This window comes from Hyperoodon ampullatus (genome assembly GCF_949752795.1).
Source record: "Hyperoodon ampullatus genome assembly, chromosome: 5".
NCBI lineage: Eukaryota > Metazoa > Chordata > Mammalia > Artiodactyla > Ziphiidae > Hyperoodon > Hyperoodon ampullatus.
Window position 1 is genome coordinate 97,743,605 of NC_136918.1, and position 27,090 is coordinate 97,770,694.

At 33.9% G+C, this 27,090-nt stretch overlaps 2 protein-coding genes across 5 annotated transcripts in view; both read left to right on the plus strand.

The window, feature by feature from the left end:
* Window positions 1–6,124, plus strand: part of SENP7 (SUMO specific peptidase 7) — a gene marked incomplete at both ends in the record, with an annotated part of 159,029 nt that extends 152,905 nt beyond the window's left edge. For all 3 annotated transcript variants that reach the window (XM_079704829.1, XM_079704830.1, XM_079704831.1), the window contains 6 exons: window positions 45–169; window positions 1,157–1,209; window positions 2,872–2,915; window positions 3,010–3,078; window positions 3,739–3,889; window positions 5,987–6,124. In XM_079704829.1, the coding sequence (XP_079560955.1) occupies window positions 45–169; window positions 1,157–1,209; window positions 2,872–2,915; window positions 3,010–3,078; window positions 3,739–3,889; window positions 5,987–6,124 (580 nt within the window). The remainder of the gene's footprint in view (window positions 1–44; window positions 170–1,156; window positions 1,210–2,871; window positions 2,916–3,009; window positions 3,079–3,738; window positions 3,890–5,986) is intronic.
* A 3,959-nt stretch (window positions 6,125–10,083) lies between these two features.
* Window positions 10,084–27,090, plus strand: part of IMPG2 (interphotoreceptor matrix proteoglycan 2) — a gene marked incomplete at both ends in the record, with an annotated part of 68,433 nt that continues 51,426 nt past the window's right edge. Inside the window, 3 exons of one of the 2 annotated variants that reach the window (XM_079704636.1) lie at window positions 10,084–10,168; window positions 10,637–10,888; window positions 24,732–24,898. In XM_079704636.1, coding sequence (XP_079560762.1) covers window positions 10,084–10,168; window positions 10,637–10,888; window positions 24,732–24,898 — 504 coding nt within the window. Of the gene's footprint in view, window positions 10,169–10,542; window positions 10,889–24,731; window positions 24,899–27,090 lie in introns of those variants that run through there. The other variant, XM_079704635.1, reaches the window with a different exon arrangement.

Sequence of the window (27,090 nt, forward strand, 5' to 3'; positions counted from 1 at the left end):
TTGTTTAGATTTTGTGTTATTAAGATTATATTTCTTTTCAACAGGTCTCACTGGTATCTTGCAGTCATTTGTTTTCCATGGTTAGAAGAAGCTGTGTATGAAGATTTTCCACAGACTATATCCCAGCACTCCCAGGCTCAGCAATCCCAACATGACAACAAAACAATAGGTGATAAACTTAATGTGGATGGTGTTTTTAATAATGTTGGCAACAGTAAAATGATTATAGAGAACAATATGAAGTTAAAGGATAGTATAATTATTTCTTATCATTTAGTTTATTAGAAGAAATGTCTGAAATTTTCATGATAGATACGATACCCAAGACTCATGCATAAACAAAATGTAATTGTCAGGTTTTACTGTTATATCAAGTTTTATCATAGCAGTTTTTATAAAATAATCTTTCTAAGAATTCATGCCATGAATCTTCAGGCATAGCTTGAAATCTCCCCTTTTTTCTTTTTCTTAATATAAATTAACACAATTCCTGTTGACACTAGTAATTTGGCTAGGTAATATCAGGTCTCTTATAATTCTTCCATGATTTTTCTTATGTTACAGCCCAAATCTTAAGTAAGCAAATAAGCCTACTTTCTTTGAGAAAAAAAAATCAAGTTGTATTTTATAGCTGTAGCCTAAGCAGCAAGCAGAATTAATAATAGCCATTACCATTAATACTGGCCAAAACCTATCTCTTGTGGGGGAAAAAGAAAGACTGATAAAGCAACTGATTACTTTCTATTTTGTCTAACCCTCCTATGCTGCAAAAGTGTATTTATGCAACACTCTATGATCATTTGTTAGAAGAATTATTACTAGGCAAATTAACCCTCCTCCACATTAAAACAGCAGAGATTTTGATAAGTAAGCAATCTATGAAGATTGTCTTTTTACAGGAAACTGGCCCCAGCTAACTGGTATTTCAGGTTCTGGCTCTGGGGTGTATGTATTGTGTGATGACAGCCAATTAAGCATTGTCAGTTTTATCCATCGATTGAATTTTTTTGTAACATTAACCATAAAAGAAAATAGTTCCCAGGTATTTTTTCCTTTTAATTACTACTATGCATACAAATTACAATTTAAACTTATCTAAATACTTTGTATTAGACATAAAATAAACACACATAACTGTTTTGTTATTTCTAACTAGATAATGATCTGCATACTTCTTCAGCACTATCCTTGGGTATAGAAGATTCTCAAGTAAGTGTGTTTTTATAAATGTGAAAGAAGGAAAACTCATGAATATAACAGTTTTATCTGGAAAATAGGGCATAGCTAGGTGGGCTATGATGGATATTGGTGTACCATAATTAAATTACGCTGTTTTATGATTTTTTGGAGTATTTCGTTGGGGTAGAAAAGAAAACAAGAGAAATTATTCTTTTTGCATCTGTTTAGCTTACTTTAACTCCCTAGGTTTGTTTATAGTTTATCTGATCATTTTGGTCGACTACTTTTTCAATTTCTATGGAAAAATGTACTTTTATTCTTCATTATGTCATCAGTTTTTGCACTCAGAGTAATTAACTACCTATATTTTATATTCCACTTTCTATTATTGTAAATTGTTGGTAAAAATCATTCAAAGTAGACTCATGGTCAATCCATATGACTCCTGAGGCTAAGATAGTTACGGTTAACTTTTCTTTAAATGGACCTCTAAACTGATATTCATGGCCTAGATTTGGTATCTTAATTGATTAAGGTAGCCACCTAATTATTTTTTAATACATACAGACAGCAGCAGCCTCCCTGGCATAGGCCTGTGTCTTTACTGTCACTGGTACAGGGTGGGCAGAAGGAAGGAGGTTTCCTTTTCTTATGTCACAGCCGCAGAATAGGGGAGCTCCTTCTTGCCTCTAGAGCCAGGTTTCCCAAATTGGGTTCCATGGAATACTTGTTCTAAGATGCAGTTTATGATAAAAAGGATTCTAAGGTCAGTTAAGTTGGGTAAAACCTGTGTCCTATTCCTCTCTTAGAGATTCACTGTTATATTAGAATAATAAAGGTGCTGAGAAGTTCTGCATATTAAAGAAAGTTTGATCTATTGATTCTTAAATTAATCAACAAAAATAACAAAATACCCCATCTCTTATCCCTTAGTATACATTAATAATCTGCTTCTTGTGCTTCAAAGGGAAGAAGTCTGTCTCTATTGATATCATATACTCAGTTAAGAGAATGTGTATAAGGACAGGTTCAGTTAACTTCTTTATCTTTGCTTAAGATGGCAACTCTGAATAGAAGTAATTCAAGTTCCAGGTTGTTTTTTAGGCCATGTTAAAGCTCCATAACTTCTTGAGGTCACATGTAAAAGTGCATAAACTACTGTTTCACCAGTATAAGAAAAGAAATCTATAAATTAAAAAAAAATGAAGTTGGCTCACTTTAGATGATGAAAAGAACTCTTATTTGAAATTTTAATTTTAAAGTTATTTGAAACATTTTCTATTTCTTTTTTTTTTTAATTTATTTATTTGGTTGCACTGGGTCTTAGTTGTGGCTTGTGGGCTCCTTAGTTGTGGCTCGTTGGCTCCTTAGTTGTGGCAGGTGGGCTCCTTAGTTGTGGATTGAGGGCTCCTTAGTTGTGGTTTGAGGGCTCCTTAGTTGCGGCTTGCTGGCTCCTTAGTTGCGGCACACGGGCTCCTTAGTTGTGGCATGCAAACTCTTAGTTGCGGCATGCATGTGGGATCTAGTTCCCTGACCAGGGATCGAACCCAGGCCCCCTGCATTGGGAACACAGAGTCTTAGCCACTGTGCCACCGGGGAAGTCCCTGTTTGAAACATTTTAAAGAGTAACTGAATATTAATTTATTCACACGAGCTTTAATTGCAAAGTTGTAAAAATTCATGTTATTTCAGAGTCCTGAGATGAATATGTCAGTACCAAAGAAAATGTGTAAAAGGTATGTACATGCTATAATAATAGTCTTTTCAGATACATAGGTTTACTTCATATATGAATATATACATCTTGATTTCTTCCTGTGATTTTCATAGGCCATGCATTCTCATACTAGACTCCTTGAAAGCTGCTTCTATACAAAACACAGTTCAGAATTTACGAGAGTAAGTAATGACAATTTTACTAAAATCTCAATAATTTTTAAGTTGCCTTAAGAATTACTGAAAAGATTATATCAGGAATTATATTTTATTATTTATTGAGATGAGGCCTGTAAATCTAATTAATAACAAATATCCCCATTATGTGTAAAATATTTCTCAAGGATTATATCAAAAGTAAATTTGGAATTTGTATTCACAATTGAGCAAAAGACATAATTTTACAAAGGAGCATTGCAAATATTAGTGGTTGTCAAAAGTTAACACTTTAGAAAAAAATAAGAACTCTTTCACATTCTTATTTTGTGTGTGCATGTGTGTTTGTAATTTTTAAATTTCCTACAGGATCTGGAAAAAACTAGCATCTAAAGTTTAAAAATAATTTGTTTAGTTTACTTTGTAATATAAGTAACTTATGTATATGAGTTGTGAAAGTTGAGTTGTTGAAAAAAGTCTGGCTTTTAGTTTGAAACTAAGATGATTTTATTTAAAGTAGCACTTTTGAAGCCTCATATTATAATTTGTGCTGTTAAGGTTTAAAGTCTTTTGAAATGTGGCTGGAGGCAATATATTTGGCAGCAAATGTTTTTCCATTTTTGTGAAAGTGTTGCATAATAGTAAAGAAATTTCTACTCGAGTCACTCTACTTTTTGATGGTTTAAGGTATTTAGAGGTAGAGTGGGAAGTTAAACGAAAAACTCATCGTGAATTCAGCAAAACAAACATGGTGGACCTATGCCCTAAAGTTCCTAAACAAGATAATAGCAGTGATTGTGGAGTATATTTACTGCAATATGTGGAAAGCTTCTTTAAGGTATGTAAAGACATAAATACATTTTTTTATTCACAATTACCAGCATATAATCACAAATTACTGGGCAAGCAAAGAAGCAGGAAAATGTTAGAGGTAATCAAGAAATAAGAAAAAAAAAGGCATAGAACCATATATAACCCAGATATTGGAGTTAGAAGATAAGAACTTTAAAATGATTTGATTAATATGTTGGAGAAAATAGTCAAAGATAAACAAAATGGATGAAAATGGAATCTGCTAAAAAAAAAGTCAAGTGGACATTCTAGAACTGAAAATGCATAATGATATATCTGAAATTAAGAACTTACTGTATGGATTTGATAGCAGACTGAATAAAGCAGAAGACAGATAAGGGAACTTTAAAAAAGGACAATAGAAAGTATCCCACTGTAGCTCAGAGAGGAAGAAGAATGTAAAGAAGAGAACAGAGCATAAGAGACAAGTATGATACAGTTACAAAGTCTGATTTACATGTAATTGGAGTTGCAGAAGGATTAGGGGTGGAGAGAGAGAATAAGGCAGACACAAATTGGAAGAAAAATTTTCAAAACTAAAAGACTTGTGTATTGAAGAAGCTCAGAAAACCATAAGCTACATAAGTACAATGAGAAGTATGGGTATTATTTTCTAGCTCATCAGAGACTCTATAGGAACTGTAGCAACGTTAAAAAGAAATTTTAAATAGCAAGGGATCACTCTGCTTTTTGAACTGTTAGCTCATTACTTCAGTCATAACCAGTATTATTTATGAAGATGGGTATAGCAAAAGGTATTTTTGACCAGAAGCTTGTTTGGAGAATCCTTAAAGGTACTTTCAAAGCATGAGGGTTATAGTATGCAGTTATAACTTTTGGTATAATTGGGGAGGATTGATAATATACAGTAGAACATGGTACACATTATGGAAACCACTAAACATGTTATGCTGTTTTTTTTTTCCTTTTTTATTCTAGACTGGAACTTCATTATAGGGTGACAGTTCTGGCCTTCTAATACTCTTTTCAAACAGATTTGATTTTGTTTTTAGATATCCAAAGTGCCTTATTACATAACATAGTCTGAGTCTGTTATGTAATTCAGTCTGTTATATAATTATGTAGCCTCAGTCAGTAGAACATACTTCTAATATAGGTGGTAGCACCACTTAAGATTGCTGGGGGGAAAACCTCAGAACACTAAATCTTGTGTTTCACAAATTTGTGCACTAATATAACAGAGTGTGGATTGAAGAAAATAGGTTTCAGGTTGACCATTCAAAACCTGTGGAACTTTGTAACTAGGCCATAAGAAAAACAATTTTAATTCTAATAAAAATACTTACACAGTTAAATCTCCACTGAGATTTGCCCCTAGAATCACAGTTAGTCCTTCATTTCAGCTTTATATTCTGGGACTCTTAATTTCTTCTTTAAGATGTAAGTCCTTCTTACATCTGGCTTCTAATAGTTTCATCAAATTTATAAACATGATCTAGGGGTAGTCTTATTCAGCAGTTACTCATTTATTTTTTTAAACACAGGCAGAATTGTCTTTGCAGTTGCAACTTGCAACTTCCTTATTAAGCTTAACATAATGGAAAATATATCAGTTCCTTAAGCCACTAAATTGGCTATTTCGTGGACTAAAAGAAGGTACTTCTGCAGGATTTTCTATTTTTTATGTGAGATTCTTCATTTACTGCTAAGGCTTCCTCTTCGTTTTAATAGTTTCAAAATATTAACATGTTGGAAAAGATTGTGTTCAAACCAGCCTGACTTCTGCATTGTACTGAATCATTCTCTGTTTACTAATTCTCTTTGCACTAATTCACTTAAACATGCATTGTAGCAGAACATATGGTGTTTAATTTTGATGTTCAGAAGTTAGCAGTTTAATGAAAATGTTCTAAAATTGATTGTGGTGATGGTTGCACAACTCTGAATATACTGAAAATCATTCAGTTGAATACTTTAGGCAAATTGTATGTTATGTGAAATACGTCTCAGTAAAGCTGTTATTTAAAAAAGTTAGCAATTTCTCATTTCTTACAAAACTGAGCTTAAAACAAATTTGAATTATACTGCTAAAGTGATTGCACTCTGTCTTTTCTCTCATTAGGATCCTATTGTTAACTTTGAACTTCCAATTCATTTGGAGAAATGGTTTCCTCGTCATGTAATAAAGACCAAACGGGAAGATATTCGAGAGCTCATTTTGAAACTTCATTTACAGCAACAGAAGGGCAGCAGTAGCTAGTTAATCTGTACAAACATGACACAGATGTTCTATACGATTACCGGAAAGCTGCTTATCAGCATTTGTGTTAGCCAGCTCACAGAGAAGCAAATAACTTGCAGTAGTTTTATAAGTCACTGTACATTATTTAAAATATATAAGATATAATATTAGAATTGTTAGGATCTCATAGATGGAGTGGAAATGGGGGTGATATAGATAAAGTCATTAGATAGAAATTAAAATTTCATAAATATTTGATATTTTTCTGATTAAATATGCTTGGATTATGCAATAGCATATGTAATGTGGGAATGTTTTTATAGATAATAAAACGATGTGATCTGTACTTCCACATAACTGGGAGTTGAAGGGAGTTAGGTCCTCCCTGGTGCCAGCCCCAGCGCTTGTCAAATTCGTTGACAAGTCACATTATATTGTAATTCTGTTCTTTGCAGCTCAAGCATGCAATATGAATACTGTGTATTTTTTTTTTAAAGAATTTAGTATCAAGGCTTCAGAAAATGCCATTTACGGCATCCCTTCTGTATAGTGTGAGAGAAGACATAATGTTAGGAAGGTGATAAAAATTCACTCTTTCAATGCGCGGCTTATTTTTCTCAGTTGCTAAGTGGAACCATTATTCTAATTGTTGTTTGTTTTCCATTTCTTTTGATGTCATGTGTGGGGATCTGAGAATTTAGTTCATTCATTCAGAGTGAAATTTGGAAGAAAAATTTAGCTATCCAAAATAGGTTTTTAAAAATTGTATATGTAGCTCAACTTAGTTTATTTGAGGTATAGCTATATAAATATTGACTTCTGTCCTATTTTGACATCCCAGAATATATGTACACAGTTTCTGTAAGTATAGAAGATAAAATTAGTGACTTCATAACTTTAATTAAAAAAATATCCTCAAAGTCTTCTATATTAATTGTTAGGACTAAATACATAATTTTATAGCTGTTTACCCAGTATTCATCTGCAAAAGCCAGATTGCTCTCATTGCTTTTGTATTTTTCAGTTGTAATTTTTCAGGACCTGTGATCCCCATGGAGCATAAGTTTTTATTAAATGTTCAGGTAGCAGTTCTGAATTAATGTGATGATGGTGGTATTACATATGATTAAACACTTCATAACTTTCTAATGTTATCAGGAATATTTTGAGGGGATGATTATATTGTATTTTCTCAGATAAGAAAAATGTTTTTTAATCTTCTGTTTTAAGCATCTCTTAGATTTACATTGTTACTGTATATAAAGCAGTGACGCAAAGGCAATTTAAGATGAAGCTAAAAGTTGGAACATTTTATTTCAAAATCTTGTGAATTGAGGTTGTCAGTTAAGCCTTAGTGTCCTTAAGTTTCTGTTAATCTTGTCATCATCTTTATATTGTTAAAGATATTTGTCCTTTGGAGATTTCCTATAAAGATGGTTATAATTACATGTTTCATTCCGAATTTCTGTGTGGGGGGAGGGGATTTTTTAGATGACAATTATTTTGTATATCTAATTTTGGGAAAGCAAGTATCTAATACATCTCCTTGTGACTTCTTAACTTTTTTGTTTGTATGTTTTTCAAAGACACCACTATCCTTTACCATGTTTTGAAGATTGTTTAAAATTCATTTTCCTAAATTCATATGGAAATAATGCTTTGAGAATATCAACATTTTATATTAAACATGTTTCCAATTCATTAAATTGAGGTGTAATTTTTTTCGTTAAGAAACGTGAGCCAGTCTTAGAAATAGATTTTAAATTGTATGTTACTCAGTGCATGTCATATAATTGTTGCTTAGATTAATTTTTCTAACTGTTTTAACAGACGTGGTAATTTTGATAGTTCAGGGAACATTGTTGAGCATCTACTACTAGCAGGCAATGTACAAGGTAGAAAAAACGGAATGACAGCTCTTATTCCTAAGTCATTTATAGTCTAATGGGAGAAATGGACATATGAACAGTTTTAATATGCCTGTTAGAAACAATCATAGAGTTTTTTGGGAGCACAGGAGGGTGTTCAGCCTTCGTGTGTGTGTGTGTGTGTGTGTGTGTGTGTGTGTGTGTGTGTGAGAGAGAGAGAGAGAGAGAGAGAGAGGGAGAGAGAGAGAGAGAGAGGGAGGAGATAGTGAGAGGTGGTAGAGAGGTAGTAAGAGGGTTGTCACTAGACAGGGAAAGCCTTCTTAGAGAAGATAATACTGTTTCTCACAACTCCTGGGATAAAAAAATGGTAGCTCTTTTTTTTTTTTTAAGAAAAAGTTTAATACCGCTTAAAATCAGCTTTTGTGTGTGTGTGTGTTAGGGAGAAAATAGGTCTAGACTTATCATACAGAGCCCTTTTTCATTTGATTCCAATCTACATTCTATCATCTTTCCACTGTCACCTACTTTTTAGCCGTATAAAGTTATTAATTTATGCTTTAATTACTTTTAGCTTAACACCAAGCTTAAGCCCTTTCTTAATAGGAAATTATCTTGTGTTTTCTTTCTTTCAATAATACTATTTCTTTGGAAAAGTACTAAGCTAAAATGAATGTGAAATGTCAGTTGTATTCAATATATATATATATATATCTTTTATTGTAAAAATGACCTCTAATTGTTGAACTGTCTGGACTGGGAGAACTGTGAGTAGACATGCATACCCCGAAGCCCTCCTTGACCAGAACTTTTTAAAACTCTTTTTGGAAAACCTGGGCCCCTTCTTCCCTCTGTAGAGTCTCTTGTAACTAACCTTGTCCTTATGGAAATTTGCAAACTTTGCCCAGGGGCTGTTAAAAGACTTGGTTCTATGTGTATGAGGCTTTCGTATGCTGGTGTGGTTTGCACCCACCCAGGTGGTCTGTTCTCTTACAGCTGAGTTCGTCCCTTTTGGGAACTGGAGAAATCAGGATCAGGGCTAGTTTAGGATTCTGAAGAGAAATGTCCTTTAGATCTTTACAAAACATTGTTTTTTCCAGAGAACTTCACCAGAGGTACATAAGATATAAATTCATTGCTATTTGATAGTAAATAATAGCTTCCACAGGGTTTTTGACTAATTTAATTCCTTTCTACTATATTTATTTGATAAAAACAACTGCCCTAATACAAAATTTTTATCTGGTCCCCCATTGTGGTAAAGATAAAAAAAAGTTTCCTTTCTTGGTTAAGAATTACTCATGTTGATAAAGACACTGGCCCTCATGTGTAGTAGCAAATTAAGCAACAAAGTTATTATTATGTAGCTACCATTTATATTGTATGCTTAGTAGGTGCCAGGTACTTTTCTAAGCATTTTCTGTGTGTTAACTAGTTTAATGCTCACAATATCTCTATCATGAGTTAGCTTTACTATTCCTATCCTATTTTATAGATAAGGAAGGAGACGTAAGTGGTTACAGTGAAAGATTTTCAAATTTTTTAATCGAGGGAAATTTACAAGAAACGGCACCAAGAAAACTAACTTTATTTTGTATGTAGCTCTGTATTTCGGACATAGACAGGTATAGTCAGTCTGGGCATTTTATGCTTAAAAATCATAGGTTGTAGAAGAACCCAGAGAACATGTGAGTCTATCAGGTTTGACTAATAGACTGAGAAAAGTTGTAAAATTCAGTGAATTACATGTGTAACATTATTATATTTTTTGGAAACATTTTTAAGTGGAGTGCTTATTAAAGGCAAGGAGAGTGTTAATAAAGAGCTTAGCTTGCTAGATTAGAGTAAAGAAATTGTCTCTCCCCATCTGTCCTAATTAGCTTATCTCTCCTGCTTTCATAGCATGCTGGTTATTTCAGAAAAGAAGTGAGAGGTACTTTGAAAGGACACCATTTTTATTTAGCCAATTTATAATGATTTTGGAATGGTTGTCAGTTTTTGAACATAAACTGTTTAAATATTAGACCTTTTCTGTAACAATTTGTTACTGGAAGTTTCAGGCCTTTGGGTGCTCAATTAAGGATTTTGGCCTCTTTCTTGGTTTTGGCTCAAATGATTATGTTTCCTCATTTTGGGAAGATTTCTCTGGGTATTCTGATATTTGTCCTGATAGAAGGAAACCTTCCATCATTAACAGGTATTTTAAAATCTACGTTATTTTTTAGATCTTTAGATCTTTAGATCTGCAGTATATTTTCTCTAAAAATAACATTATTTGATATGACTGCTGTAAGAAATTGAATCAAATAGTACTCTAGTCTTTGATATTGCTTCATTTAAACTGTATGAAAATCTCTCCAATAATATTGGTTTTCCTCTTCATTAGTAATTCTTGGTTCAAAGCTTACTTCCTCTTATTTCTTGTGTTGAAATTGGATGTATACTTGATTTCAATAACTAACAATCTTGAAATAAAGGACTAGGAATTAAATGGAGATAAAATTGAATGCTTTACTTCTCCCCTCCTTAAGCACACATGTCTATAATTCGAGCATTGAGTTCAAAATCCAAATGTGGTGCAAATGTCAGTTTTTCTTCATTTGTTACCTTTCATTCTATGTCTCCATTCATCATCAGAAGCTTTGTTTATGCTTTCACTCTGTAGCACAAACCTACTTATCTTTAGAAGAGAGCCAAGAACCCAAGAGTACAGTTTCTTTTCTCCTGACTGACTCAGAATCCACAGACTCTTCTCTGTCTATCGAAAAGAAACAACCTATGGACCACAGAGAAACTGAGAGACAGTGGTTGCTCAGAAGAAAGCGATCTACTCTGTTTCCTAATGGTGTGAAAACCTGCCCAGATGAAAATGTTACAGAGGCTATGGCAAACCATGTGAAATATTTTAAAGTCCGAGGTAAGCAAACATTCAAACCCTTGGGCTTTATGATAAAATTCAAACATAGTTCTAAAACAGTTATTGTATTTGAACATTATAGTTCAAAATTTGTGATGCTTTTGATAGAGACTGAGCCAAATATTGTCTTTCTACTAGCCATGGAAAAAGGACTTGCTAAGAGTATAGTATTTATACAGCTTCAGAGGAAAGTTTACATTATTTTAAGAGAGGACATGGTTTAAAATTTTTGAAGCACTTCAAAAATACCAGTTTATGTTGCTGGATAAATTAATTATAACTTTTACTTCTGCATTACAGTAATTTGTCTAAATATATCTAAATATCTAGATATTAACTAAGATATACTTACCTACTTGGCTAATTAGTTATTTTATATGCATGGAAATATGATCAATTTCTATATTTTATAGTTTAGCCATTCTACAGATTCAAGCTATTCTAGTTGGTATACACAAAACTTTTTACCTCTCAAATGGTGGCAGTTCTCACAATGGACCCTAAAGCAACAAAACTAGGAGTTTATTTTATTTTTATTTATTTTCATTTTTAAAAATTAATTTTTATTGGAGTATAGTTGCTTTACAATGTTGTGTTAGTTTTTTTTGTACAGCAAAGGGAATCAGCTATACGTATGCATATATCCCCTCTTTTTTGGATTTCCTTCCTATTTAGGTCACCACAGAGCATTGAGTAGAGTTTCCTGTGCTATACAGTGGGTTCTCATTAGTTATCTCTTTTATACATAGTAATGTATATGTGTCAATCCCAATCTCCCAATTCATCCCACTCCCCCTTTCCCCTTGGTGTCCACCATACATTTGTTTTCTACGTCTGTGTCTCTATTTCTCCTTTGTAAATAAGTTCATCTGTATCATTTTTTTAGATTCCACATGTAAGCAATATTATACGATATTTGTTTTCCTCTTTCTGACTTACTTCACTCTGTATGACAGTCTCTAGGTCCATCCACGTCTCTGCAAATGGCACTATTTCATTCCATTTTATGGCTGAGTAATATTCCATTGTATATATATCTACCACATCTTCTTTATACATTCCTCTGTTGATGGACATTTAGGTTGCTTCCATGTCCTGGCTATTGTAAATAGTGCTGCAGTGAACATTGTGGTACATGTATCTTTTTGAATTATGGTTTTCTCCAGGTGTATGCTCAGAGGTGGGGTTGCTGGGTCATATGGTAGTTCTATTTTTAGTTTTTTAAGGAACCTCCATATAGTTCTCCATAGTGGCTGTATCAATTTACATTCCCACCAACAGTATAAGAGGGTTCCCTTTTCTCCACACCCTCACCAGCATTTATTGTTTGTAGATTTTTTGATGATGGCCATTCTGACTGCTGTGAGGTGATGCCTCATTGTAGTTTTGATTTTCATTTCTCTGATAATTAGTGATGTTGAGCATCTTTTCATGTATTTGTTGGCCATCTGTATATCTTCTTTGGAGAAATGTCTATTTAGGTCTTCCGCTCATTTTTTGATTGGGTTGTTTTTTTTTTGATGTTGAGCTTCATGAGCTGTTTGTATATTTTGGAGATTAATCCCTTGTCCATTGCTTTGTTTGCAAATATTTTTTCCCATTCTGAGGGTTGTCTTTTCATCTTGTTTATGGCTTCCTTTGCTGTGCAAAAGCTTTTAAGTTTCATTAGTTCCCTTTTGTTCATTTCTGTTTTTATTTTCATTATTTTAGGAGGTGGGTCAAAAAAGATCTTGCTGCGATTTATGTCAAAGAGTGTTTTGCCTATGTTTTCTTCTAAGAGTTTTATAGTGTCCGGCTTTACATTTAGGTCTTGAATCCATTTTGAGTTTATTTTTGTGTATGGTGTTAGGGAGTGTTCTAATTTCATTCTTTTACATGTAGCTGTCCAGTTTTCCCAGCACCGATTATTGAAGAGACTGTCTTTCCTCCATTGTATATCCTTGCCTCCTTTGTCATGTATTAGTTGACCATAGGTGTGTGGGCTTATCTCTGGGCTTTCTATCCTATTCCATTGATCTATATTTCTGTTTTTGTGCCTGTACCATACTGTCTTGATTACTATAGCTTTGTAGTATAGTCGGAAGTCCGGGAGCCTGATTGCTCCAGCTCCATTTTTCTTTTTCAGGATTGCTTTGGCTATTCGGGGTCTTTTGTGCTTCCATACAAATTGTAAAATTTTTTGTTCTAATTCTGTGAAAAATGCCATTGGTAATTTGATAAGGATTGCACTGAATCTGTAGATTGCTTTGGTCAGTACAGTCATTTTCACAATATTGATTCCTCCAATCCAAGAACATGCTATATCTCTCCATCTGTTTGTGTCATCTTTGATTTTTTTCATCAATATCTTTTTTTTTTTTTTGCGGTACGCGGGCCTCTCACTGTTGTGGCCTCTCCCTTTGTGGATCACAGGCTCCGATGTGCAGGCTCAGCGGCCATGGCTCACAGGCCTAGCCGCTCCGCGGCATGTGGGATCTTCCCGGACCGGGGCACAAACCCGTGTCCCCTGCATCAGCAGGTCGACTCTCAACCACTGTGCCACCAGGGAAGCCCTCATCAATATCTTATAGTTTTCTGACAGGTCTTTTGCCTCCTTAGGTAGGTTTATTCCTAGGTATTTTATTCTTTTTGATGTGATTCTGCCTCCTTAGGTAGGTTTATTCCTAGGTATTTTATTCTTTTTGATGTGATGGTAAATGGGATTATTTCCTTGATTTCTCTTTCTGATATTTCATTGTTAGTGTTAAGGAATGCAAGAGATTTCTGTGCATTAATTTTGTAACCTGAAACTTTACCAAATTCATTGATTAGCTATAGTAGTTTCCTGGTGGTGTCTTTAGGATTTTCTATGTATAATATCATGTCATCTGCAAACAGCAACAGTTTTACTTCTTTTCCAGTTTGGATTCCTTTTATTTCTTTTTATTCTGTGATTGATGTGGCTAGGACTTCCAAAACTGTGTTAGATAATAGTGGTGAGAGTGGACATCCTTGTCCTGTTCCTGACCTTAGAGGAAACGCTTCAGTTTTTCACTGTTGAGAATGATGTTTGCTGTGGGTTTGTTGTATATGGCCTTTATTACGTTGAGGTAGTTTCCCTCTATGCCCACTTTCTGGAGAGTTTTTATCATAAATCAGTGTTGAATTTTGTGAAAAGCTTTTTATGCATCTATTGAGATGATCATATGGTTTTTATTCTTCAGTTTGTTAATATGGTGTATCACATTGTTTGATTTGCATATACTGAAGAATCCTTCCATCCCTGGGATAAATCCCACTTGATCATGGTGTATGATCCTTTTAATGTGTTGTTGGGTTCAGTTTGCTATTATTTTGTTGAGGATTTTTGTGTCCATGTTCATCAGCGCTTTGGCCTGTAATTTTCTTATTTTGTGATATCTTTGTCTGGTTTTGATATCAGGGTGATGGTGGCCTCGTAGAAAGCTTGGGAGTGTTCCTCTGTAATTTTTTGGAGCAGTTTCAGAAGGACAGGTGTCAGCTCTTCTCTAAATGTTTGATAGAATTCGCCTGTGAATCCATCTGGTCCTGCACTTTTGTTTTTTGGAAGACTTTTTATTTTATATTGAAGCATAGTTGATTAATAATGTTGTGTTAGTTTCAGGTGTACAGCAGAGTGATTCAGTTATACATATACATGTACCTATTCTTTTTTCAAATTCTTTTCCCATTTAGGTTGTTACATAATTATTTTATTTTCAATTAAACAGTGTTATCCTTGATCTCATACCCTTTTATTATATTAATTCATTCTCTGTTCCTCATATTTACTAACTAGAATTGCTTAATTGACCATAATATGTCCCTTAGATATTTGAAGGATTCCCAAACTTTGCTTTTTGCTGCTCAAGAGCCAATAAAAAGCCATAATATGGATGCGATGCTAGTAAATTAAAGTGGATATAGATAATGAAATGTTAGTGAAATCAGGCTTGTTCATTCATGCATGTATTCAACAAATGTTTATTGATCATTTACTATTTTCCAGGGACTGGGCTATATAAACCTTCAGTCTGAGCTGCTACTTTGTCTTCTTCTTTATTTTCCTCTATCGTGTCCTTTCTGCCCTCCTTCCTTATCAAAGCAAATGCTTTTAAAATAAAAAATTTAATATCAGATATTACATATATTTATATGTTTGATTTTTTAGTTTCTTAAAGTGGCACAGTATGTTAGAACTTTTTTTTTCAGAGTGTATTTATATCTCTTAGCTGTATTTTGGACTATCAAACTTACTAAGCAATAAACTTTTCTTTCACTTTTTAAATGGAAATCCATTGACCTGGCCTTTTGTGAGTAGGGCATATACCAGAAGTGGGAAATTCCAAAGAGAGTGGGAAGAGAAAAAGGAACTGAAGATGAATGAGAATGAGTGTTTAATTTATCAAAATATGATTTCTACTACCTGGATTTTTATGTAATATTACTTTAAAATAGGTAAGAATACGAGAATACCTAGATAGCTTCTGGTTAAATAGTGAAGAGGAAATAATCAATCATTTAAGGAATATGATTATACCTTTTAATTTCTTTGCCCTTGTGTTTATACATTCAAGAGATGCTATTGAAAAAGAAGCCAACCAAAAGAAAAATAAAGCATTCCTTGAATAATTGACTTTAAAATACAGATTCTGTGATGAGATCATTGGAAAGGGACCTCAAAGCTAAAATGATTGACACTGCACATCAAGATTATAACAATGTTGATATAGCTGTTACTGTCATGATAAAGAGTAAATATTTTATTTGTTTTGAAATTTAGGAAAAATGAATATTTCAACATAGGTCTTGATTTTGAAGAGATTTGGAGGAGATAATTGGATTATGCCCTTAAAACCAATTGTTTGGAGATTGGAGGAAAAGATCCACTCACTGTCCAACCAGAAATCTTTGGTCTTTCCACCAAGCTAATTTAGTGTAATGGTTTGCCCAGATTTTCCTTCATAGATAATTTGGTATCAGTTGCTAGTTGGTATAACACATTTGAAAAATATCTCCATTTAAGCAAGAAGCAACTGAATTTAACCTAATCATTTGTGAAATTAAAGAGATATTTAGGGTGCTTGGAGTAGGAAGTAATAGTATCCCCCTTTTAAAAATTGTATTAGTAGTTGGACCTTTTAAAATATAGCTTTAAAAGGAAACCATAAACAAGACGAAAAGACAGCCCTCAGAATGGGAGAAAATATTTGCAAATGAAGCAACTGACAAAGGATTAATCTCCAGAATTTACAAGCAGCTCATGCAGCTCAATAACAAAAAAAAACCCAATCCAAAAATAGGCAGAAGATCTAAATAGACATTTCTCCAAAGAAGATACACGGATTGCCAACAAACACATGAAAGAATGCTCAACATCACTAATTATTAGAGAAATGCAAATCAAAACTACAATGAGGTATCACCTCACACCAGTCAGAATGGCCATCATCAAAAAATCTACAAACAATAAATGCTGGAGAGGGTGTGGAGAAAAGGGAACCCTCTTGCATTGTTGGTGGGAATGTAGATTGGTACAACCACTATGGAGAATAGTATGGAGGTTCCTTAAAAATCTAAAAATAGAACTACCATACGACCCAGCAATCCCACCACTGAGCATTTACGCTGAGAAAGCCATAATTCAAAAAGAGTCATGTACCACAGTGTTCATTGCAGCTGTATTTACAATAGCCAGGACATGGAAGCAACCTAAGTGTCCATCGACAGATGAATGGATAAAGAAGATGTGGCACGTATATACAATGGGATATTACTCAGCCATATAAAGAATCAAAATTGAGTTATTTGTAGTGAGGTGGATGGACCTAGAGTCTTTCATACAGAGTGAAGTAAGTCAGAAAGAGAAAAACGAATACCGTGTGCTAGCATGTATATATGGAATCTAAAAAAAAAAAAATGGTTCTGAAGAACCTAGAGTCAGGACAGGAATAAAGACACAGATGTAGAGAATGGATTTGAGGACGCAGGGAGGGGGAACAGTAAGCTGGGATGAAGTGAGAGAGTGGCATTGACATACATACACTACCAAAAGTAAAATAGATAGCTAGTGGGAAGCAGCTGCATAGCACAGGGAGATCAACTTGGTACTCTGTGACCACCTAGAGGAGTGGGATAGGGAGGGTGAGAGGGAGACACAAGAGGGAGGAGATATGGGGATATATGTATATGTATAGCTGATGCACTTTGTTATACAGCAGAAACTAACACACCATTGTAAAGCAGTTATACTCCAATAAAGATGTTAAAAAAATATATGGCTTTATTAGGGTATACATTGGTGGATTATAAACTGCACATATTTAAAACATAGAATTTGATTTGTTTTGACACATGTATTTATCCTTGAAGTTATCACTACAATCAAGATAATGAATTTGTCAATTACCTCCAAACATTTTCTCATATGCCTTTATAATCCCTTCCTCCCTCAGCACCTCCCTTGACCTCAGTGCTGAGGCAACAACTAATCTGCTTTCTATTACTATGTATCATTTGCATTTTCTACACTTTTTCTACTATGTATCGTTTGCATTTTCTACACATTTTCATTGTCTTCATACTGTGTACTCTTTTTTTTTTTTTTGTCTAGCTTCTTTTACTCAGTTTGTTTTGAGACTCATCCATGATTTTTTTGTGTATCAGTAGTTTGTTACCATTTACTGTTGGGTATTATTCCATTTTATGGATATACTGCATCTTGGGATATTTGGGTGGTTTTCAGTTATTGGGGATTACGAAGAAAGCTGTCATGAACATTTTTGTACAGTTTTTTGTGTGAACATATGCTTTTTATATCTGTTGGTTAATAGGAGTGTAGTGGGTGGGTCACATGATAGCTCTATGTTTAACTTTTTAAGAAACTGCCCAAACTGTTTTCCAGTGTAGTTGTACCAACAGCTGTATATTGGGATTCCAATTTTTCCACATCTGTGCAATGCTTGGTATAGTCAGTCTTTTTAAACTGTAACCATTCTAGCAGATATGAAGTAACATCTATTGTGGTTTTAACTTGCATTTTCTTGATGGCTAATGATGTTGTGCACTTTTTCATGTGCTCATTTGCCATTTGTATATCTGTTTTGGTGAAGAGTCTATTCGAATATTTTGCTCCTTTAAAAAAAAATTGGATTTTTTGTTCTATTATTGAGTTGTAAGAGTTCTTTATGTGTTCCAAATACCAGTTCTTTGTCAGATATATGTTTTGCATAAATTTTCTTCCGATGTTTGGTTTGTCTTTTTGTTTTCTTAACAATGTCTTTTGAGGAACAGAAGTTTTAAATTTTGATAAAGTCCGGTTTATCAGGGTTTTTTTGCATCATGCTTGCTTTTGGTGTTACATCTAAATTTGCTCAGCTCAGAATCACAAAGACTTTCTCCTGTTTTTTCTGATAGAAATTTTATAATTTTTAGGTTTTACATTCAGGTCTATGATCTACTTTGAATTAATTTTTGTATTTGATGTATATGGATCAAAGTTAAATATTTTTGCTTTTGCATAGCCAGTTGTTCCAGCATCATTTATTAAAAAGATTATCTTTCCTTGCCACTGAACCTTTGTTGAAAGTCAGTCTTCTGTATATGATGGGTCTATTACTTCACTTTTCATTCTTTTACACAGATCTCTTTGTCTGTTTTTATGCCAATACCTAACTGTCTTGATTACTGTAAGCTCTATAATAAGTCTTTGAATAAGATAGTGCAAGTCCTTCAACTTTGTTCTTTTTTAAATTTGTTTGGTTATGCTAAGTCCTTTGTCTTCCATATAAATATTATAATCATCTTGCCAATTTGTATACAAGAGGCTACTGGGATTTTGATTGGGATTGTGTTGAATTTATTGATCAATTTGTGAATAATTATAATCTTAACAATATTGACTCTTCTGATCTGTGGATATATCCCTCCATTTATTTAGATCTCTGTCAGTTTCTCTCAACAGTGTTTTGTAATTTTCAGTGTATAGATCTTACACATCTTTTTGTCAGATTTATTTCACTTTTTTCATGCTATTGTTAACACTATTTTAAAAAAATTTGGTCTCTGATTGTTCCTTGCTAGCATATAGACATACAACTGATTTATGTGTATTGATCTTTTATTCTGTAACTTTGTTAAAATCACTTATTTGTTCTAGTAGGTTCTTAATATACTCCTTAAGGTTTTCTACATGGGTGATTATTTCATCTGCAAATAAAGATATAGTTTTACTTCTTATCTTCCAATTTGTATGCCTTTTATTTCTTTTTCTTGCCTTACTGCACCAAATTAACTGTTCTCATGCTTTGGGCTCCACGATTCTGAAAGGAAATTATATTACCCTAAAAAAAAGACTTTGCTCCATTCTAGATTTCTGTGTACTAGATAAGATGCACAGCCTGAGTCCTAGTAACAGGATTAAAGACAGATTAAATGCCGGCATTTCCTTCTTCAGAATATTGTCATTACATTTACCCTTCCTCCACCCGTTTCCAGGACAAGTTTCTCTGCCAGAGAGAGGCTTTTGTAGATTAGTTATCTTCTCAAAAATAGAAAGTTATCTCCAGTGGTAACTAAAGGCTACATGAAAATCATTTGACAAGGACCTCTGAACAAATAGGCCAAATAGTGAAGTATGTGGCATTTGTCTGTGGTGGAGTTTTGCCCACCTTAGTACCTCTTTCCTTGAAATAGTGCTGGTTTTGCTCTTGTCTGTAGAGCCTGTACTGTCCTATCTAGGTTTCCCCTCTCTGAGCTGCATGAATACTCCAGACTACCCCCCAATTCTCCTCCTGTATCAGAATGTAAGTGTTTTGAATTCTTTTATTCCCAATTGGAAAACCATTGGATACATTAAGGGTGTGCAGTTGATCCTTGAACAAAATGGGTTTGAAATGTGAGGGTCCCCTTCTACTCACATTTTTTTTCAGTAAATACATATTGCAGTGTTATATGATCCAGGGTTGGTTAAATATGTGGATGTGCAACTGTGGATAAGGAGGGCTAACTGTAAAGTTATATGTGAATTGACTGCAGAGGGTCTGTGCCCCTAACACCCACATTATTCAAAGGTCAACTGTATTACCTTTCTGGAGGGAATTGCATTTTTTATAGTTTTACTGAGATATAATTAACATACCAATTAATTCATTTAATGTATAGAATTCAATGGTTTTCCAGTATATTCACAGAAACGAGTAACTATCATCACACTCAGTTTAAGAAGATTTCATCACCTCAAAAAAACCCTCACCCTTTAGATATCACTTTCTTACCACTCTGTCTCCCCTTCCCCTCCCCCCAGGACTAAGTAACCACTAATCTACTTTCTGTCTCTATAGAATTGCTTATTCTGGATTTGTCATATAAATGAGATAATATAATATATGGTCTTTTGTGACTGGCTTCTTTTACTTAGCATAATGTTTTCAAGGTTCATCCATGTTGTAGCATGTATGAGTAGTTTATTTTTTATGGCCAAATAATAACATTCTATTGTATGGATACACCACTTTTGGTTTATCCATTTGTCAGCTGATGGGTATTTGGGTTGTTTTCATTTCTCTTGGGTGTATATCTAAGAGTAGAATTTCTGAGTCATATGTTTAACCACATGAGGAATTTCCAGATTGTTTTCCAAAATAGATGTACTGTGCCTACCAGCAGTGTATGAAGGTTCTGATTTCTACACATCTTTGCCAGCACTATAATTTCCTTAAAAAAAAAAAAATTACAACCATCCTAATGGGTGTGAAGTGGCATCTTGTGGTTTTGATTTGCATTTGTTTAATGACTAATAATGTTGAGCATCCTTTTATATGCTTCTTGGATTTGAATATCTTCTTTCAAAGAATGTCTTTAAATCCTTTGCCTTTTAAAAATTTGGGTTATTTATCTTGTTTTTCATTGAGTTGTAAGCATTCTTTATACACTCTCGATACAAGACCCTTATCAGACAAATGATTTGAAAGTATTTTCATTTTCTTGATGGTGTCTTTCACAAAAGACAAAAGGTCTATTTTTCACCATGCACAAAAGGTTTTGATTTTGATGAAGTCCATTTTATCTATTTGTTATTCTTTTGCAAAACTGTTTATACTCTTCTGGGTCCCTTGCAATTTCATATGAATTTTAGAATTAGCTTGTTAATTTCTGTAAAGAAACCAGGGTTCTGATAGGATTGCATTGAGCCTGCAGATCATTTTGAAGATACAGTTGGCCCTCTGTATCTGTGGGTTCTGCAACCACAGATTCAACCAACTGTGGATTTAGGATTGCCATGTACACACTGCTATATTTAAAATGGATAACCAACAAAGACCCACTGTATAACACAGGGGACTGTGCTCAATATTATATAACAACCTAAATGGGAAAAGAATTTGAAAAAGAATAGATACATTTATATGTATAACAGAATCACTTTGCTTTACACCTGAAGCCAACACAACATTGTTACTCAATTATACTCCAATATAAAATAAAAAGTTTAAAAACAAACAAAAAACAAAAAAACACTTGAAAAAAAATTCCAGAAAGTTCCAAAAAGCAGAACTTGATTTTGCCGTGTGCTGGCAACTATTTACATAGCATTTACATTGCATTAGGTATTATAAGTAATCTAGAGGTGATCTAACATATACGGGGGTGTGTGCATAGGTTACATGCAAATACTACACCATTTTATATAAGGGAATTGAGTATCTGAGGGTTTTGGTATCTGCAGGGGTTGGGGGTTTAACAATTAAATCTTCCAATTCATGAACATGGAAAGTTTTTCCATTTATTTATGTCGTCTTTAATTTTTTTCAACAGTGTTTCTTGGTTTTCAGAGTGTAAGTTTTGTACTTTGTTTGTTAAATTTATTCCTAAGTATTTTATTATTTTTGATGCTTTTGTAAATGGAACTGTTTTCTTAGGTTCATTTTTTGTTTGTTCATTGCTAGTGTATAGACATACAACTGATTTATATGTGTTGACCTTGTATCCTGACACCTTGCTAAACTTGTTTATTCTGTAAGTTTTTAAGTGGATTTCTTAGGAGATTTTTTCAGGAAATGACATCCCCCAAAGCATAATTTGTAGGAGGCAGCTTATGCTATTCTTCTGTGAATTCATGAGAGATGCCAAGGGAAGGCCTGCTATGAAACCTGGTATGATTTCTACACTTCTGGATGCTCCAGCTGCATTTTTCCTCACACAATAATGTTTTTCTAAGATTTTATGAAAATATTTTAAACATATAAAGTAGTTGAAAGAATAGTTTAGTGAACACCATAGTCTTATCACCTAGCTCTACAGTTAACATTTTATATTTGCTTTATCACATATCTATCTATCCAACCATCCTATTTCTTAGATGTATTTCATAAATTAAAGATATCATTTCATTTCCCTGTAGAACTTCAGCATGAATATCATTAACTAGAGCTTAATATTTGTTTACTTTTCTGAAGGTGGAATTTACATAGAGTGAAATGCATAAATCTTAAGAATATCATTTGGTGAGTTTTGACTAATGCACACATTGATGTAATCCAAACCTCTCTTAAATTTGGGGATAGTGCCACCACAGAAAGTTCCCTTATTCCCCTTCCAAGACAGTCCTCCCTTCTCAACCCCAACTACCAGGTGACCACTCTTCTAATTTTTTTAAACCATAGCTTAGTTTCACCTATCTAGGACTTTATATAAGTAGAATAGTATGAACTCTTTTGTGTAAGGCTTCTTTGACTCAGCCTTTTGAGATTCATTCATGTTTTTGTATGAATTAGTAATTTGTTCCTTTTGATTCCATTATGTGACCATATGTTTGTTTATTTTCCTGTTGATGGATACCTGAGTTGTTTTCTTTTTTAAGTTATTATGAATAAAGCTGCTCTAGCATTGAACATAAGTCTTTCTGTGGATATGTGCTTACGTCTTGCTTGAAGGAATACCTAGGAGGGGGGTTACTGGGTCATAGGTTTGGTGTATATTTAGTTATATAAGAAACTACCAGTACTTTTTCCAAAGTGGTTGTACTATTTTTCATTCTTGCCAAAAATGAGGGTTGTGTTTGTTCCACATTCTCTCCAAAATTTGATATTGTCAATGTAAAAAATTTTAGCCTCTCTGGTTCATGTGTGGGTGGTTCAATTTCCATTTCTCTGAAGAATGAATGACAGAGCACTTTTTCACATACTCATTGACTCTTTGTATCTCGTCCTTTGTAAAGTGTCTGCTTCAGTCTCTTCCATATTTTAAAAATTGGATTGTTTGCCTTTTTGTTAGGGAGTTGTAGAAATCCTTTAAATATCCTAAATACTAGTTCTTTACAGATATATGTATTTTGAATATTTTCTGCCAGAGGTATGGCTTACCTATTCATTTTTATTAATAGCATCTTTGATGAGCAGAAGTTTTTAGTTTTGATGAATTCTAATATCGGTTTTTTGTTTTTTCTTTTATAGTTGTTGCTTTCTGAGTCCTGTCTATGAAATCTTTGCTTATCTTCAGCTCATGTATATATTCTTCTGTGTTTTCTTTTAGGACCTTCAAAGTATTAGCTTTCATATTTCAAATTATTTTATGTATATTGTGAAGACATTATTGAGATTTATTTTTTCTCATAGATATATAGTTATTTGGTCTTACAGTACTTTTAATACTTTCTTTGAATCATCTCATCTCATAACCAGATCTTGTAAACATTCGCTTTTTGTTTGTTTTTACCAACCCAGACTTTCATCTTTGCATTGTCTTCTGGTGTGTACTAAGCTGTCATTTGGAAGTTTAAAGAGGAAGAAAGGAAGAACTTGAATCTACAAGTGGTCACCTCTGCCTCAGTCAGTCTCTGTTGGAGTCTTCTGTATGCTGTAGGGTCAAAAGTTCTAAAGAACAGGATTAAGAATGTAGTTAGCTCACTGAAAAAGAAACTAAGTTTGCAACCAAAGGTTCATTCAATTTAACCCTGAAAAATCAGTTGATAGAGAAACTTTCAATATTCATATATTTTAATCTCTGTTAAAGCCTAAGAGCTTTTTTTAGTCTGAGATTCTTCTTCCATCAAATAACTGTTGGACAACCAGAATCCAATATGATAGTAACATTTAATATTCATGTAGCACTATGTAGTTTATAAAATACTCTCACAGATAAATTAAGTAAAGCAGTTATTATTCATCTCATTAAAAAAATGAGATGAGTACATTGAAATGTTGACTGGCTAGGTCAGTTACTCTCAGTTATCAAGCTAATACACAATGAGGCTAGCGCTAGAATTGAGATCCTTCTGACTCAGTGAGTTCAGGGCCTCTATCTCGATATGCTGGTGGATTAGCATTCAGTCCTCTTGAGATGAAAAATAATTTCCTTGATCTCTGTCCATTTAAATCCATCTTTCTCCCTTACCACCCTCCTCCTCTTCTCTCTCATCCCATCTGTTGTGCGCAGTGCCCTGCATCAGGACACTGAAATGGTTACAGGATAGCAATACACTTAGTGCTGTATAAAATGTGCAGACAGCCTGTTTAGTGTCCTTTCAGAGTTGATGCTTTGAAATAACTTAGCAGATACATTAAATTAGCTTTCATTTTAATACAGCAGTATGTTTCTTCTGAATATCATTTTCTTTTCTTTTTAGTTCTCACATCTTTTTAAAAATTAATAGATTTTATTTTTTGGAGAAGTTTTAGGTCTACAGAAAAATTGAGCAGAAAATCCAGAGTTACGTATACTGCCACCCTTACACACACACACACACACACACACACACACACACACACACACACACACATATTTTCCCCTATTATTGTGAGAACCCCGAAGTGCTTTCTGTAAAAATACCTCTCTGTTTGTTTTTCAGTATGCCAGGAAGCTGTCTGGGAAGCTTTCAGGACTTTTTGGGATCGACTTCCTGGGCGTGAAGAATATCATTACTGGATGAATTTGTGTGAGGATGGAATCACAACTATATTTGAAATGGGCACACATTTTAGTCAGTCTGTGGAACATAGAAGCTTAATTATGAAGGTAAATGTAGTAACAAGGGAAGAAATTACTGGACTGTTGTAGGAGCGCGTACACATAGCTCAGGCCTAAAGGAAGAAAGAGCAAATGCCAAATCCCTGCATTACTCTTTTTTGTTGAATTAGGTTGTTCAAGTGACCTACCACAGGATGGCTTAGTCTTGGTATCCCTAGCTCTGGCCATTATAATAAGCATTGTTAACCCAGCAAGAGCCTCACGCTTGTTTATAAGTGTAAATATTTGGAAATAATACTCAGCAAAGATTTAGGCTAAGAGTATAAATCTGTGAGAGTCAAACATTCTTGCCAGGGTTTTTCATCTTATCAATTCAGAGTGGTGCAAACGACTCTAATTAAGATAGAGGATATAGGTCATTGGATAAATGTTTAGTAAAGTATAAATGTGATTCTAATTAATGAATTTCTTACTTGTTTTCCTTGTTTTAGATTTAGTTTACTCTTAGCAAAGGATAAATAAGCATGCATATAGACAAATTATCTGCCCACCTTCCCCTTTTCATGTTGCATGCATGTATTCATGACAAGAGAATGAAACTGTTTAGATATATGTGGTAGATTGCTCATGCTGTGTGATAGGCCCTTTATATCCTTCTTCCTTTTGTTCAAGTCCTACATGTCCTCAGCTCAGATGTAACCTCCTTTGTGAGGAATCAACCCCCAGCCTAGCAGATTTAGCTCCCATAATCCTTTGAACTCCATAATTCTTTATTCATTCTTTAATGTTGTACTTCTTACATTTTATTATTATTAGTTGTATATGTATATGTGGGCCAATATATCGGAAGAGTAGAATTGACAGGGGACCAGACTGGAGGGGTGGATAACTTAACAAGTTTATAGCTGATAGGAAACCATTGAAGGGTTGTAAGTAGGTAAGTCATGGGGGCTGATTGGACAGTTTTGAATTGTAAAATGATTATGGTTTCTATACGCCATGTGATAGATTAGAGGGGACAAGATGAGCAGAGATCAGTCACAATTCCAGGGCCGAGGGGATGAGATTCCTAACTAGACCATGAGATAGAGAAAGGGAGCATAGGGGATGTAAGTAGGAAAAAGATTAGTAGGACTCTGTGATGGATTGGATGGGAGTGGGATAGGATGAAAGAATGGCCCAGGAAGCCTCCCAGCTTCTAGCTTGGATGACTAAAACTGAGAACTCAGGCAGAGAAGCAGCTTGTAGATGCTGACAGGGAGAGTGAGTTTGCTTTTTAATGTGTTGTTTTGAGCCATTTGTGAAATGTGAATTGCTTGATATTTAGGCATGAAGCCAAGAAGAGTGGTCTGGGTTATAAATAGAGCTCTAGGGATCACCAGCCTTGAGGTAGTAATTGAAATCATAAGAGTGGCTGAGAACATTACTTAAGCAATCACTGGCTGTTCAAAATCTGAAGGAAGCTTGATTTTACCTTTTTTTTTTTCTTAAATTGAAATATAGTTGATTTACAGCGTTGTGTTGATTTCTGCTGTATAACAAAGTGATTCAGTTTTATATATATATACATTCTGGGGTTTTTTTAGCTTGATTTTAAATATAACAACAATTGTTTACACATAGGTGGTGAATTTATGTGGTTGACACCCTTTATCAGAACTCAGAATGCCAGCAATTGTACAAATAACCACCATGCTGGCCTATAAAATTTTAAAGCTAATAGTATAACCTGATAAAATGATGATTTTGCTATATTTTTATATGTATCTTGAGAGAGATTAATTAAAGGAAATAAAATCATAGTTGAAGCTGCTGTATGGTTGAAATTAAAAAAGAAGCAAAAAAGAGTGGCTGAGATCATTCTAGGAGAGTCTGTATAGTAAGAGCCTGAGTTATTTATAAATATTTTGGGAATTATTTAGAGTAATAGTGTCTCCATTTTACAGATAAGGAAATTGAGGCCCAGCACCAGAGAGATTTCGGAATTTACCTCCATAGCTAAGAAAGAGAAAATGAAATTCTTCTGATTCCAAATTAGTGTTCTTTTTATCGTATTGGTTTCAAAATAAAACCACTAATTTAGAGGAAACTTGGAGACAATTTGCTTTGGAATGCCCCAGAGGAATAATCCAACTGTTTATCAGACAATTTATCTTTTTGTCTGAATTCTAGAGAATCAGATTTCATAGTTATTTTATCCACATGATTATATTGGTCTGTGATGAGAGTTTCTATAAATG